Source organism: Malaclemys terrapin, chromosome 8 (assembly GCF_027887155.1).
Source record: "Malaclemys terrapin pileata isolate rMalTer1 chromosome 8, rMalTer1.hap1, whole genome shotgun sequence".
Classification (NCBI taxonomy): domain Eukaryota; kingdom Metazoa; phylum Chordata; order Testudines; family Emydidae; genus Malaclemys; species Malaclemys terrapin.
This window is the reverse complement of record NC_071512.1, coordinates 77265691-77282236: the sequence shown is the minus strand read 5'-3', so window position 1 is coordinate 77282236 and position 16546 is coordinate 77265691. Positions and strand designations below refer to the sequence as shown.

The 16546-nt window shown below is 40.0% G+C and overlaps 1 protein-coding gene across 3 annotated transcripts in view; it reads left to right on the top strand.

The window, feature by feature from the left end:
- The window catches only part of RPAP2 (RNA polymerase II associated protein 2), a 71345-nt gene extending 61716 nt beyond the window's left edge, over positions 1-9629 (top strand). For 2 of the 3 annotated variants that reach the window (XM_054036904.1, XM_054036902.1), the window contains 2 exons: positions 8195-8365; positions 8879-9629. In XM_054036904.1, coding sequence (XP_053892879.1) covers positions 8195-8365; position 8879 — 172 coding nt within the window. In that variant the 3' untranslated portion in view covers positions 8880-9629. The remainder of the gene's footprint in view (positions 1-8194; positions 8366-8878) is intronic. The other variant, XM_054036903.1, reaches the window with a different exon arrangement.
- The last annotated feature ends 6917 nt before the right edge of the window (positions 9630-16546 follow it).

The following is a 16546-nucleotide window of genomic DNA, read 5'->3' as shown; positions in this document are numbered from 1 at the left end:
GGGTGGCCGGGGGGGGCAGTCAGGGGACAGGGAGAAGGGATGGTTGGATGGGGCAGGGGTTCCAGGGGAGGGAGGGCAGTCAGAAATGAGGGGGGGGGTTGGATGGGCTGGCAGGGGACAGTCAGATACAGGGGTTCCCAGGGAAGTCAGGAGACAGTTGAAGGGGTGGTTGGATGGGGCACGGGTCCCGGGGGGCGCGTCAGGAATGAGAGGAGTGGTTGGATGGGGTGGCCGGGGGCAGTCAAGGGCAGGGGTTCCAGGGGCGGTCAGGGGACGGGGACTGTGTGTGGATGGGGCAGGGATCTGGGGGGGGGGGGGGGCACGATCCCCTCCCCTAACCGGCCCTCCATACAATTTCCGAAACCCAACGCAGCCCTCAGGCCAAAAAGTTTGCCCGCCCCTGTGTTAGAGTGACAGCTATGGGGTAAAGGTATGTTCTCTTTTCACAAGCTCTTAGGGATGCTTCCAACAGCTATCCTGATAGTCAATTTTCATATGAAAACATGCAGTTTAATTAGGCAATTTTCAGGCATGTTCCCTGTGCTGGAGCATAACAGTCGACAAGGAAATTATTTATGTAAGATCTTGAGGAGAGAACATACAATTAACCGAAAGCAGCACACAGTGGTGCTTTTATTCAGAAAAGGTTGTTGAATTCTTTATATGATAGTGTGGTTGACAAGCAGACATAAATGCCACTCTCTGTGTGTGTTTTGCACAATCAAATTTCATTAAACTTTTAGCATTGTTTCTCCTAAATCATAGTTCTTGACAGTGTGAAGTGACCATATGTTGCAGTACTGCTACAGACTGAACTCTTGAGTTTTAAGTGTTAACTACACTTAGTTGGAGTTGCTGATTATTTCTTCTGATGATTTCTAACATATCTGTGTTAAGCCTTAAATGCTCAAAATGAATTATGTGCACTTTTATTTAGAGTTAACCAAAGTGATACATTTGACAGGTGACACCACATAAAACATTTCTGAGATTATAGGACTATAAGATTGTATTTGACATACTCCATTTTGTGATCTTAAAAATGTGTTCTAAAAGAAATGTAAACATTTTAATTAGTCATAAAATTAACAAGACCTGCAGACTTTCCATTAAGTTTGAATAAATGATTTGAGATCCTTTCTTTAAAACATGGGTGATTCATTACATAAGCAGATATCTTTATTTGGAGCTTGTAAATGCATTGGCCACTTACCTAGCCTTTGGAGAGGGGAGAGAGATCCCTTAAAAGACCTTGTTAGCAATAGGGGAACTAAAAGCGAGAACTAGCAACCAGGAGAGAAGAGAATAGAGAGGAAGAAAAGAGGATATCTTTATTATCATGGATATCTTCATTTCCCCTCTCCTCCTTCACCCCCCCCCCCCAATAGCCTGGAATAGAGGGAGATCTCTGCACTTACCAAAGGGTGGGGGGGATGGAGGGGATCCTCAGCAGGTCTAAGGATGGCACCTAGGTTGGAAGTCCATTGTCACCTCTCTCTAGCTTACAACAATCAGTAATGTAGATTTCCCTACAGCAAAACTCTCTGCAGTCACTGAGCACACATTCGGTGCTGGCTGCAGGATGTGCAGTTTGTGCTGCCTTTCAGGTGTTGCTAACGCTCACAATTATTATCAGTGGTGTCATGATATTTGGTGGTGTTTGTAAAGACCCCAGTCTTGAAATCAAATTGTGATTTATTTATTTTTTTAAGACTCTCAGTTTACATTTTTTTTTTAAATTTCTAGCCCTCATAGCTGTGGAGAACAGCTTGAAAATATGAACTCTAAATGCTCATAGCCAGAAAGCAAATAAGTAGAACTCTAAACTTATTACTACTTAGAATCTCATTTTTAAGCCAGCATCATGATATTTTGTCATGACTGGTGATTTTTGAATGCTGGACTTGGCAAAACTGTTTTTATCCTCTCTTGTTCCCTAATAACACCATCCATGAGGATATGTGCTCCCACTAGTTCCTCCTGCCTGGGTGATAAAGCTTCTCTCAGTACTCATTTCAGTTTCAAAAATGGTGAACAATATGAAGAGTGAAATGATCATCTTTTAGATCCATAGGCTTAATCATGGAGCATGTTGATGATCCTTTTGGAGCTACTTTTTGTAGAAAGCTTGGCTGCCAACATTTTTACTTGTTGTAAAAGCACACCATTACATTCTGTAGGAGTAGGACTTAAGATCTGGCTTCTTTTCCTGCTTCTGCCACAAACTTTTTGGGTAAATTAATGTAGGCCTGAATTTTCAGCAGTAACGTAATTTTGGATACCCAGTTTAAGATACCTTAACAGAACCTGACTTTCAGGGGGCTCACGGTGTTCAGAACTTTCTGAAAATCGGATCCTTTTAAAGATGTCTCAAGTTGGACAAAATCACTGGTCACTTTTGGAAATGTTGGCCTTACTCTCTGGGCCTGTAAAATGAGGATAGTATTGACTCTGTACCAGGGAGGGAGGGTGTTTGAGGGCTTAATTCAGTAATGTTTATAAAAGGTTTTACTCCCAGTCCTTGGACGGGAGATATTCTAAAGTAATCCTGTAACGACATGAAGACACTATTCAAGACCTACACTTTTCTCTGCATATATGTCTTGACCCAGACAGTGGCACAGGTATCTCTGTGAGCGGACTAGGGGTATGTCTACACTGCAATTAAAAACCCGTAGCTGGCCCATGCCACCTGACTCGAGCTCACAGGATTCGGGATGTGGAGCTGTTTATTTGCAGTGTAGACTTCCGGCTTGGGGAAGTAAACCTCTAAGACCCTGCGGCCACCTCGCAGGGTCTTAGAGCTTAGGCGGCAACCCAAGATCAAAAGACTACACTGCAATTAATCAGCCCTGCAGCCCAAGTTCTGTGAGCCCGAATCAGCTGGCACAGACCAGCCGCAGGTGTCTAATTGCAGTGTAGACATGCCATTGGCATACTAGAACATACTAGTTAATGAAATTTACTCCATAAATACTGACTTTTTATCATCTCCAAAAATATTTCTGTATGGCTTCCCTTGTACAAAGATAGCCATACTCCTAAATGTACTTGTTAAAGCTTGTTGTAAGAAAACTATTAAATAGAAAGCTTGTTTTTAAGCAGGAGAGCTGAAATTATGGAAACGTATTTCATGTTAACTAGATGTCATTTAATAACTTGGTAATAAGTGGTGGTGGTACTTGTCTTAACAAGAATTTTACTTATTCTTTCACGTGTAGCATATGTGGAGTAGCCAGCTTAACAGGGTTTTATCATAAGATGTAATTTGACATTTTCAGCTTTTTTTTTTTTTTTTTTTTTAACTTTACAAAGACCTGTTTACCATATGGTATAAGTGGGTGTGTAGGAAACTACACTGCTTCACTAAATCTGATATATACGACCCTGCTTTTCTATAAAATGAGCATGAGAGTTCACTTATATCTACATACAGTACTAAGGCTGACACTTTCAAATGAACTGCTGACAAGTGCAAGTGTGTACAGTTGGGCATCTAAATTCACATTTAAGCAGCTAAACAAAAATGGCATGAGGTGCTGAGTGTCTGCAGCTCCCATTGACTTCAGTGGGAAGCTATTAGCTCAGCACCTCTGAAAATCACACCACTTTTAGATGCCCAACTTTAGGCAAAGTCTAAACAATTTGGCCCCTTAAAAAAAATTATATAGTACATCTTAATTCAATGTCTGTTGTCCTCTTGTTTTTTTTAAAGGCCACTGTTTGTGACAAATGAATAAAATTAAGGAAGTTCCAAGGGCTGATTTGAGCTCTGTGTGGCTCAAAGCTTCTCTCTCTCTCTCTCTCCAACAGAAGTTGGTCCAATAAAAGATATAAGACAAGGCCTCACCTGCCTTGTTTGTTCACACCAGTAATTCTCTGTCATGTCTTAATGTTTCAGTATGTGAAAGTAAGCAACCTTCAATCTGAATGTTAAAGATGTCCCTGCCATGTCATTTGTACTTTATAAAAAAAAAAAAAATCACCAGTTTGCCTTGTCTGCAGTGGTGCTTCCTTGCACCTTAATTCCAGTTCAGTTTGCAGTTCTTTTAAGATATGTTAGAACTTATGGAGCTTTGAGTGTCACTGCATCCCTGAATTGAAGCAGTGCAGGTTATTTGAATTATTGATCTGATGGCTGCTTCAGAACTGTGGATTTTTGGTGTTTCGGTGACACTAGGACATTGGGTCCAAATCCTGCCCTCAGGTACTTGCATGCAATTCCCATTTAATTCAAGTAGAGTTTCATACCAGGATGAGGATAGCACATATGGTCTTTAATGCATCCTAAGAATAACACATGCAGGGCCGGCTCCAGGCACCAGCCTGGCAAGCAGGTGTTTGGGGCGGCCACTCCGGAGAGGGGCAGCGTGTCCAGCTATTCGGCGCCAATTCGGCGGACGGTCCCTCACTCCTGCTCGGAGTGAAGGAACTCCCGCCGAATTGCCGCCGCAGATCGCGATCGCGGCTTTTTTTTTTTGGGGGGGGGGTTTTTTTGGAGGAAGGCTGCTTGGGGCAGCCAAAACCCTGGAGCTGGCCCTGAACACATGTTGCTTATAATGCAGCCCCATGTAGTGGTAATAGTTTTGAAATAATGGGGACTAGAAATGTGAAGCTTATTATACTACACAGTGCAGGCTAAAATCCTGATCCCATTGAAGTCAATTGCAAAACTCCAATTGACTTCCACAGTGCAAGATCCAGCCCTATATCATTCATTGTTAGAAAAGCAGCTTCTGGATAACTGCTTTTAAATGGGGGGGTAAAAATAAAGGCAGCTGTTAAATGCCAAAAGGACCCACTCTGCCAACTGAGAAATTAATCATGTTCTATATGTGCTCATAAATATGTTTAATAGGCTGCATAGAGTCAGATTGTCTCTGCCCTAAAACCATTTCAAATTTGAATTTAATGCAAAAATACTAGAAACGTATACATAGCTGGATGAAATTGACCAAATCTCTAAGTAGTGCTTATCTGAAAAGTTTCAGAGGTTTGGCTGTTTCTTGCCAAAGGCCAAAAGTGGCCAAAATATTGATCCAGTACTGAATTTCTATAAAATGTGTTGTTCCTTAATGCACAAAAGTAACGACTATTGTCAGTAGCAAGACACTGACAGTATGATTAAGGAGAATACACCAATCAGAAGGCTAGTTTCTTGGCATAAAAATGTTAAGTCTTTAGCAAATAACAAATAGTTTAAAAGTATGTGCACAAGTCTCTTGCTTTTTAAAAGTAAAAGCTGTAGCCGTCTGTAATTAGAGCACAACATAGAAAAAATCCTGAGAAGAAAAAGTCTGTAATTCTGCAGTATTGCAGAGGTAGCATTTTGCAGTGTCACATGGTGTTGTACCGGCACTGGACAGGAAATTGTGACAACTGGTGCCAGTGGGTCATTAATCATACACATTCTCTTTAATCCTGAGAGTGGATGGCTTGAAGAAGAAGAATGCATCTCCAGGCCTTTTCTCTGATATCCTTGTCTCCAGCCTAACTCTGAGGTCTGCTAATTCTTGGTCTATCAGTACTTCCTCAACTCCCCTACTGAGCACTTCTTACTAAAAAAAATACTTCCAGATCATCAGCTCCTGCCTTTGAGATACTCAGAATACCTCTTCTTGGTCTTTTAAAAAGAGTAGCCATCGTTATCACGCAAATGACTGCTTAATGCTATTTTTACATTGCATGGAGCAAATACTATTGGTACCAGTCCAAACATTAATGTAAAGTCCAGTTGTGAACATTACTATCCTATGAAAGAATGGTGTTTACATATCACAGCTAAGTTTTGTTCCATGTTGTGGGCTTACCTCATTTCTTAGTGCTGCCATTTTTGAATAGTTTAAGTATTTAATGAATCTCCTATATCAAACTCCAAAAGGCAATGAAAAATAATCAAAATGTCATACTATGTTAGACATCACAGAAATAAACATTTTACTACTTTTCTGTTCTTTCCGGAAATCAAGATTTTTTAAAACTTTTTTAAATGATTGTTTTTGTATTAATAAACAATGTTTACTTTATTTTGTGGGATCCTTTGTGTGACCTACCCCTCTTTTGCTTAATTAAAGGCACCTTTTGTTTTAATTTGCATTTCTTTTAAAATGGAGATTTAGTCCTATCTCCAGTTTCCACAGAGGGTCTGATGTCAGAGTAATTACCTACAAGTAACACTCCCTTTAACTGCTGAATTTGTAGGGAGCTATGATATTTGCTTTTTTTTCCCTTTATATAAATTCAGATGTTTAGATGCATTTTTCAGAAGTTGTTTTCTAAACAATAAAAATAAATCTTTCCACTAGTGTTGCTGACATTTTTTGTTTACCGGGATGAATATGTTACATGAAACCGCATGTACCTGAAACCACTAATGGCAAAGAGGGGAACATTTCACCAGTTATGTACAGATAACACAATAGTGTGAAATTTCCTTGCAGTGTTGACCACAGGTCTTTTGTGTAGACACTAAAATTAGAAATAGTGTTTAAACTAACACAAGTTTTTTTATATAGACTTCCAACATACATTGTAATGGCCCCTTGTGATACAGTGAATGCCTATTAGCAGCACTGATCATGGGTCCACAATACAGAGCATATTTGATCCTGTTAATTGCGAAGTGCCCTCATCTCATGAAAAATAGGTCTGGCTTCGGTGCTACTGATGTTTAAGCCTGGGAACAAATATAAAGAGATTCAGCTGGCTCTCAAATTCTTAAAAGTATTATGAAAATTAACCTGGTTTTTTTTTTAATCTCCTTTAGAAAAACAAAATTTTCAGAACAAGGAAGTTAGGGGGGGGTCTGCTTTGCTCACCAGTTTGAAGAATCAGGGTCTAATGGAAAAGTCTCTGCAAAATTTTGTTTGCAAACAGCAGAATTTTAAAAAGCACTACAGGGACCATGTTCATTTTTATACAAATGATTAGGTACTTAAAAAGGCCAACTGATCTTTTTTGAATTTGCTTTAAAGATTAAATGTGTGGATCACTGAAGACATATTTATTATTTGATCCAATTACAGTATTGTGCTCCTTATGGGGATGTTTTTTGAATCTTTGCAGCTGTTCCAATTTAGTTTTGCTACAGTGTTCACTTCTTAAAATCCATACTGTTTTTTTGTTATGAAAGAAGGCAGGACTGCATGTAAAGAGTTTAATATATTACATAATATATAGTAAGATAGAAAACATGTAAAATTGAAGACTGTTAATAACCCTGATTAACAGCGTCTCAGAATCTAATTGTCCTCTGTCAAAAAAAAATTCTGACCAACAAGAACACGGAGGTTCTTAAAATAAAATAAATGTACACAATCCACTGTATAAGAAAGTTATCAGAGACTGCTTCATGGGAACATATGTCCTACTGAGGAAATGCAGTGCTCTGATTACTCACCTACCTGCATTGATCTGCAGCTTCTGAGTGTTATTTTATTCATATTTCATGTGCCCAGTGGCAGTGGGTGAAGTTAAGTTAAATTTAATAATCTGAAAGGCCGCTGTGGGAAGTTTCCAACTATTTGGAGAAATCTTGGCTTTAAAAAAAGAGTGTTTTCTACCTAAAAGCTTTTTCAGTTATTTTGTTGAGACCTTTTTAAATAAACGGACAGAGGTTTTTCATTAGTAAACACACCCGGGTTCTCTAGAAAATAATATGAAACTCTGTTGTGCCTGTGTCTTCTTTGTGACTAGGTAGATCTTGTGAAAAAGAAGGTTTCTTCAGCTACTCTAAAGTAAAATAGTATTTCCTAGAGTTCTTACAACTGTTTTTGTACAAGGAACTGCATAACTTGTACAAGATGAATGATCACTTTTGTGAAGACAATACAAAATTCTTGTTTTTTTTTTTAAGTTACGTAAAACTTTAATCTTCAAAGCACATAATTTGATGTTGCCTGTTATGTAACAACTAATAGTTGATTAACTGCATATGAAACTAATCTCTTGCATGATTTCATTTAATTTAAAACTGATGGAGATTTGGGAAAAGCCAATAAAAGTTCACAATTTAATACTCATATGCTACATTGTAAACTTATAAACAATCACTTGTAATGTTATAAATGGGGCATGTCCTAGAAATATCTTTCCCCTTTGGCAATTGTTTAATAGCTGATAGCTCTGTATAAAGCACACCAGCCTCATTCAGACATTTAAAGTCCTCTCTTCTGTATTCAATGTCATCTTCCAGGTTGTCACAGATTATTCCAGTCTTTGCAAATTCTCAACAGAGTCCAGTATATACACAGTTCCTGTCTACGTTACTTGAAGAACTGCATTTCACTAAAGAAGATCTTGGAAGTTTAACAAGAATATTTAGACATAACAGCATGCCTGAATGGTCAGTCATCTCAAAACTATGGTACCTGGCATAAGATTTTTTTCAAACCAAGTGGATTCCCTAAAAGCAAATATTGTGACTGTAGATAGTATCAGTAAAGTTAGAAGATGGGTAAGGTGTTTTCAAAAAGGAAGAATATGTACAGTATGGAAAATTAGTGTCACCATTCTGGCACTGAGTAAATGCTAACAATATATAGTAATTTTCAATGGAATTTTACCTAAATTCTGTTAGCAAATATAAAACAAACTCTGCTTTATGGGTACAGCATTTGAATCTTATTTGGCTTGATTTTTATTCAAATTGGATGGTTATAGCCAATTACCTTATTAAAATGTAACTCTTCAAAAGCTTAGATTTTATGTTTGTTAGAAACCCCCATTTTTGCTTATTAGTGAGGTTAATTTTACTTTCTGAGTGGCAGTGGGGGGAGTAATTTTTTTATTTTTAGAACTAGTATTGGTCATACTTATTAGCTGATACACTTGTACTTTTAAAGTTACTGATCAATTTTTTCTCTGTTGTTACCCACAGAATGATGATGATCTCAAACCTCTTCTTTTGCACCTGAAGTCAGTATTGAAGTATTGCTATAGTGAACAATATTTTTTTTCTTTTGAGAGTTGAAATTAAGCATTTTCCTTTGCATCCTGTACTTTCACGTCTGTTTCTTATGAAGATGTTCTGAAATTTTTTGGACAAGCTAAGTAGCACAGCATTAGTTCAATGTATGAATGAAGCTAAAATAAGTTTGTATGCTCTGAAAATTGTCTGAGGAAAAAGTAGTAAAGATCTCCATTTTTTGTTTCATTGCTAAATCTTAAGGCAAACTGTGCCCACAAGATTAGGGGAAAGAAAGAAAGAAAAGACAGAGCATGTACCAGTCTCATGGAAGGTGGGTACCATTACTGGCATCTTTTCTGCTGTTTCCCTGCATTGGGCAGCATTCTCCAGCAGAATGCTGAGAAGGGCAGCAAAGATTTCTGGTCTACAGCCCCTCCCCCCCGTGGCTTGTGTATCTATTTTTGCTACTTATGAAGATTGGTTTGGGTTCGAATTTCTGTAACATTTGAGAATTTTAAAACTGATTGTGTAGCTGGTCATAGTTTGGCTTGCAAGAAATTCATGGTTTATTTTTGAATAATTAAAAAGACCTCGTTTGAGCTTTATTTCAATAGTTATTAAATTTATTTTGTGATTGTTGCACTATTTAGCTTTCTAGACCAAGAACATCATGACATGCTCACAGTGTAAAGCCGATTAATAAACATGCTTTGAAACCAAACTACTTGTAATTCTTAGTGTTGTCATAAGATGGTGTATTGTGCTATTCTTTACTTGCAGGCCATTGCTGAATTCACAATTTTAATTGTATTTTGACAAACCCAAAAAATTGCAATTCACTAAATGGCATTTGTAGTAAATTGAAAATGTCATCATTAGACTCAGACTCATAGAATTTAAGGTTAGAAGGGACCATCATGATTATCTAGTCTGACCCCCTGCACATTGCAGGCCACAGAAATAGACCCCTAACCTCTGGCTGAATTATTGAAGTCCTCAAATCATGATTTAAAGACTTCAAGTTACAGAGAATCCACCATTTACACTAATTTAAACCTGCAAGTGATCCATGCCCCCTGCTGCAGAAGAAGGCAAAAAAACCCCAGGGTCTCTGCCAATCTGACCTGGGAGAAAATTCCATTCCAACCCCAAACATGGCAGTCAGTCAGACCCTGAGCATGTGGGCAAGACCTGCCAGTCAGCCACCTAGGAAAGAATTCTCTGTAGTAACTCAGAGCCCTCCCCATCTAATGACCCATCGTCAGCCACTGGAGATATTTTTTGCTAGCAGTCTCAGATCAGCTACATGCCACTGTAGGCAGTTTCATCATACCATCCCCTCCATAAACTTATCAAGTCAGTCTTGAAGCCAGCTAGGTTTTTTGCCCCCACTGTTCCCCTTAGAAGGCTGTTCCAGAACGTCACTCTTCTGATGGTTAGAAACCTTGCTGTAATGTCAAGTCTAAACTTGTGGATGGCCAGTTATATCCATTTGTTCTTGTGTCCACATTAGAGCTAAGTAATTCCTCTCCCTCTGGGCTATTTATCCCTCTGATGTATTTATAGAGAGTAGTCGTATCAGTCTTATTTGGGTTAGGCTAAACAAGCCAAGCCTTTTGAGTCTCCTCTCATAAGGTAGGTTTTCCATTCCTCAGATTATCCGAGTAGACCGTCTCAGCATCTGTGCCAGTTTGAATTCATCTTTTTTAAACATGGGAGCCCAGAATTGCATGCAGTATTCTAGATAAGGTTTCAACAGTATTTTGTATAATGATACTAACACTTCCCCCTCTCTACTGGAAATAGCTCATCTGATGCATCCTAAGACTGCATTAGCCTTTTTCACAGCCTCATCATATTGGCAACTCATAGGCATCCTGTGATCAACAAATACACCCAGGTCTGTCTCCTCCTCTGTCACTTCCAACTGATACGTCCCCAGTTTATAGCAAAAATTATTGTTGTTAGTCCCTAAGTGCATGACTTTGCACTATTAAATTTTATCCCATTTCTATTACTGCTGTTTACAAGTTCATCCAGATCTTGTATGATATTCCACTCCTCCTCCCTATTGACACTACCTCCCAATTTTGTGGCATCTGCAAAATTTATTAGTACACTCCCACTTCTTGTGGCAAGGTCAATAATAAAAATTTTAATGTTAAATAGGTTAATTAGTTAAAACATTGCAGTAGTATTCGTTGTTAGGATTGATGTACAGTAACTCAGTTTTCAAGCAGAGTTTATTCCTTTGTTTTGTGACTAACTAGAGTCCTAAAGGGAACCACACATTTGATTAGTTATTGCTCGGTAGTTCCTTCACGATACTCAAGAGAGGGGAAGGGATATGTCTTCCTTAACAATAAGCCCGTGAAACATTTTTTCTAGAAAGCGACTTGGTGCATAAGTACTCAACTGTCTACTACCTATTTCTAACCTATCACTACATGGGAACTTGTATTCAGCTTAGTTACCAAACAGTTGAGTTTGAGGTTGGGAAGAGAGCTATGTGCTGGGCTAAAATATAAACTGTGTGAAGTACACAATGGAAAAAATTACTTTTAAAGACTAGAGCGTTTGAAGCCAAATTCTGATTTGGATAGAAGTTGCAACAGCTTGTAGCAAGGAGTTCTTATCAGCTACCAACACTTCACAAAGAATGTTGATGAGCGATGAGACCTTATGAAAAGGGAAACATAAAATCCTCTAATTGGGTAACATGGAAAAGTTGGCATGAACCAGGGGCTGTGGAGCCTCATTTAAAGTGAAGGGCATAGATTTGCACGCATGCACACACGCCACCACCCCGATCTTCCTCTTCCCCCTCCTAATCTGAATGAGTGGCATTATGCCCCGGACAGGGGTAGCAGCACCACTCAGGTTGGCCCAGCCAAAAAACTGACTAGTTTTCCTTTATCACGAGCAGAAGTAACTTTTAAGGGCTATGGTGACCATACCTAGAAGGTACATGGTTACCATATGACACTCTACAACAGTGTGTCATGGTGACACTTACTTGTGTGAGGGCTCAGTAGGGCCTACTGAAGGTGCCTTTTCTTCATAGGAAAAGCTAGTAACGCATCTCCAGGAGGCTTCCATGTTTTGACATCTTACTGTCACCCGAGTCTAATCCCCAGGAAGCTGCTAGACTCTTCTAAAGCTTACCTGCCAAAGCACTGGAGTGTAAGGACTCCAGCAATGATCCTCTCTCCCCATCCTCTCAGTGTCTGGAAGATAAGGGGAAAGAAAGCATTTAACTACTGTTTGTATTACAGTTGCACACCTAGAGCTAAGCACTGTACAAACACAGGATAAGAGTCCCTGCCCTGGAGATCTTACAATGTGCTTTAATACTGTATTTATTCTGCATTTGCCATCACTTCAGAGAATGACCTAAGCAAGCCACTTACCCATTCTGTGCCTCAGTTTACTCCTCTGTAAATAATACACTGTTTGCCCACCCTACAGCTGTGCTGTGAGATTGAAGGTGCTAGGAATGTGCAGAGTACTATGAATGACTTTTTCATCAGCTTCAGTAGTTCTCACTTTGAAATGTTTTTACATTTCCTGTCAGCTCAGTGGTGTGATTTTTTTTTTCATTTTGGGGGGTTATTTTTAGGCATACTCTTCAGCGCTGTTTAGTGGAAACATTTGAGCTTCTAATGAAGAGTAAATAGCTCTTGGGCTCCAAGAAGGCTATTTATCACAGTACACTATAGCTGCCACTAGTACCAACCACAATGGTTCTGAATAAATAAGTCTCCATGGTTTTTTTTACTTCTCCCTTCTGGCTCTTGGGAAATAGAATCAACTCTTCTTCCCCGCACCCTGAGGGCATGAAGTCTGCTCTTTCTAACTTTGTTCCCCTTCTTCAAGGGCAAAAAGAGAACTTCCATCTTTTGCTTCCTACAGAGGAGACCTCACAGTTCCCACACTACCACATGCAGTTTGCTCTGTGCTGGGGCCCTTTATTTTTGTGTGGGGAATACTCCAATACTCGCTGGGTGCAGGCAGAGCTAGAGGCTATTGTGCTTTGGCATCACTTCAGCACAATTCTTTACAGATGTTCTAGTATAAGAGCAGGGCTTTCATACCCCTGAACTGAGGCAGCAGGCACCATTACCAAAACTGCATCTCCTCATGATTCATGTATAGTTTAAATAGGATGAAAGATGCGCATATTCCCATTGCCCCCAGCATCAGAAAGGCTGCATGTGTCTAAAAGAGAAAAACCTATTGCTATGCCCTATTTTTACACTTTCCTTCACTTTGTGGTTGCTACTGGTCTTAATTTGAAGCAACCTGAAGCAGAAGCAAACTGAGTACGCTTAGCAACAATAGAAAAAGTGGAATTTGTTGTGTTTTCATGTGAGTAGTTTTTACAGCAACTGAACTCCTATAATGCACTTGTCCAGGTGGCTACAGTCTTCCCAGCCAGCCCAAGAACAGAGGGTAAATCTTCTCTGCAGAGTTTACCCATCCACACAGCAGAGCCACATTTGTCGCATACCTGTGTAGTCAGGTCCACATTGGCACTGCAATAAGCAGGGTTAGGTGCTTGGATTTCTGGGGACAATATTCCAGGGTTCTTAGCACCTGATTAAGTTGAGCCATTCAAGGAATTGTTTCACAGTGTACTGTGGGAGAATCTGTCTGTCCTTCCTGAGCCCCTCTACAGAAGTGTCCTTAGCCTGCCAATACATCAAATGGAGGCCTTCAGCTCTGTATACTCATCACTGCTAACCAATACCAAGAGACTTTCACTTATTACAGCCACTGGGACTTTTAATGCAGACAGTTTGGGACAATGCTATAACACTAGTACCAGTATAACAGTTTACTCTAGGCCAGTTCTGAACAAAGTAGGCCATTCATGCTTGCTAGAGCTAGCGGGTCTCAATCTTTCCAGACTACTGTCCCCATTTCAGGAGTCTGATTTGTCTTGTGTATCCCAAGTTTCACCTCACTCAAAAACTACTTGCTTACAAATTCAGACATAAAAATACAAGTGTCACAGCACACTAGTACTGAGAAATTGCTTTACTTTCTCATTTTTACCACATAATTATGAAATAAATCAATTGGAATATAAATATTGTGTTTATGTTTCAGTGTATAGTATATGGAGCTGTATAAACAAGTCGTATGAAATTTTAGTTTACACTGACGTCACTAGCACTTTTTATGTAGCCTGTTGTAAAACAAGGCAAATATCTAGATGAGTTGATGTACCCCCGGAAGACATCTGCGTTCCCCCAGGGGTGCATGGACGCCTGGTTGAGAACCACTGTGGAAGAGCATGTAATCACAGTTTTGAACAATTGTTTTTAGGAGTAAGCAGTTCAAATAGTGCTAGAATAAATCCTTAGTGGCATGTTTTTAAAATAAGTTTTTCTTCTTGAAATCCATCTTGTATCACACATGGTGGAGGAAGTATGGGGGGGGCGGGGAAGTGGCATGGTTCAGTTGAAGTTGAGCCTGCCCCATAGCATGCAGTATTCACCATAACAATTTAATTAGCGTAAACTGGGAAACCCTTCTATTTTTGCTGTGATTTTTGCACCTGCCCCCCCCAAAAAATACAAAACATGGCAGCAGCCTCTTATCCAGATGCAGCTTGAGCTCTGAGCCACTTCCTCTCCCATCTGCTCCCCCGCCCATCCTTGAACAGATCCTTGAAATATGAGCCCAAGATGTCTCCCAGCCCACTCGGCCATGGGGTCCATTCCAGCTTAATGGTCTAGTGCCTGCTCTTCTGCTCCCTCTGTGTCCAGGTTCTCCTCCACTGCAATCACCAGGTTGAAAAAAAATTGACCATTCCACCTCAAGTGTATCATGCACAAAGATGGTGCTTGGTACTGCCCAGTTAAAGTCCTCATAGGAGGGACACATACATGGAAAGTTCATGCACTTGCCATGGGCATCCTTTGCCTTGCAGTAGGCACCCTAAAGGTTTTTTAAGTCCTTTCCAACACTGGTTAGCCACACGAACCCCTTCTCCACCAGCCTCTTTGAGACATGCCTATACAAATGCATCTCCCATAATGCTGTTTCTTGGTATACGCAAAGCAAAGGGCAACCTGAAATCTGGTGTGAACTTCTGGCCAGCTTGCAGCTCTCTGGGATGGCATCTTCTTGTGCGGTTTAGCTGAGCTGTGCAGAAAATGGAGCAGGCTATGTGGAATCGGGTTTAAATGCTGACAAGTTGCATATAAACTGGCACATGGCTTCCAGGTCATAGGAAGCAAATGGGAAATGAGCAGGAAGAAGGACAAGAAAAATACAGCCCCAAAGGAATTGTGGGATGGCATCTGAAGATTATCAGAACCCAAACAATGCAACTTGGGCTTCAGCTCTGTCCACATGCAGAGCAGGAGAGTTAAAACCTGTCTAAAGCAAAACCCGGACCATAGTCCGCACCCCCAGAAAGGTGAGCAAGACCAGGTTCAACGCACGTGTAAGCCTAGGGTTAAGGGCTGTGCGTGTGGATGGTAAGGGAAGCTGAAACTTGCTCAGAGCCTAGATTAACTCTGCAGTGAAGTTACAGCCTGAGAGATGCATCATTAAGCCCAAACTTCGCCAATGACAATATGCTTGCCCCTAGGCAGTCACCACCGTTTGCTCTTTTACAGAGTTTATGCCTCTGTTTTAGCAATTGTTAGAACACAAATACATTTGCTGGTGGCTTTACTGCTGTGTGCGTTGTTTATTTCTTTCAATACTTGCTTAGTAGGATGAATTATAACAAATGCATTTTATATTAGTTTTATGGAGATGTCAGAATAAGCTAAAAATTTAGATACTGTGGCAACTAACAAGACTACAGCTCTCTCCCACTTTCCCAGTTCTCTCATGCACAGGATGAGCAACGGTTAAGAAGCATGACGCAATTCAGAAAGAAATCTGCCTATAAAAGAATGGATCAGGCAGTGGGTAGGTTAAAAGTAACTGACAGGTCTTCTATGCTACTAACAAGTAAGTTCAACATTTTAGATTCAAATGGAACCCCTTCAAGATTCAGATCCTTTTGGATGCAATCCTCTCTTTGGGGCCAAGAAATTGAGGAGCTCTGTCCCAAAGTCTGAATTACTGGCAAGGTATTTATTTCAAACCAACGTAAGTTTCAGCACTCTTTTTTTTTTTTTTTAATTTAGTGAAGAATTAAATGCCTTTGCAGTGGACCGCAAATCTATTTTGCTTTTAAACTCTTTACAAATTTGTGTTTTTTGGAAGCCTTAATTATAATCAACCACTTCTATCCATTTCCCTTCTTAGAAGTCCCTAATCAAATACAGAAGATGATAGAAAGGATTGCTTTTAAATAAAACAAAAACTCTACACATTCTGCTACACCTTTTTAACATCAAAGCAGGCGTGTGCTGTGTGTAGTACGATGCAGCCGAAGACTCTTTACCACGTTTGCAGCTGGTTTAACAATAAACCAGAAATAACTTTGACACCCACCAAAAATATATGTACACACACCCTGAAACCAAATCCTTGTTGTCATTCAAAGCAGCCCCTTCAGTCTGGTATCACATAGTCTCTGCCCACCTCTGTCTTGACAAGCAGAGTCTTGTCCCTTTTCACACTGACGTACAGCTGCTGTGGTCCTGCATAACTATCTGAGCCTTTCCA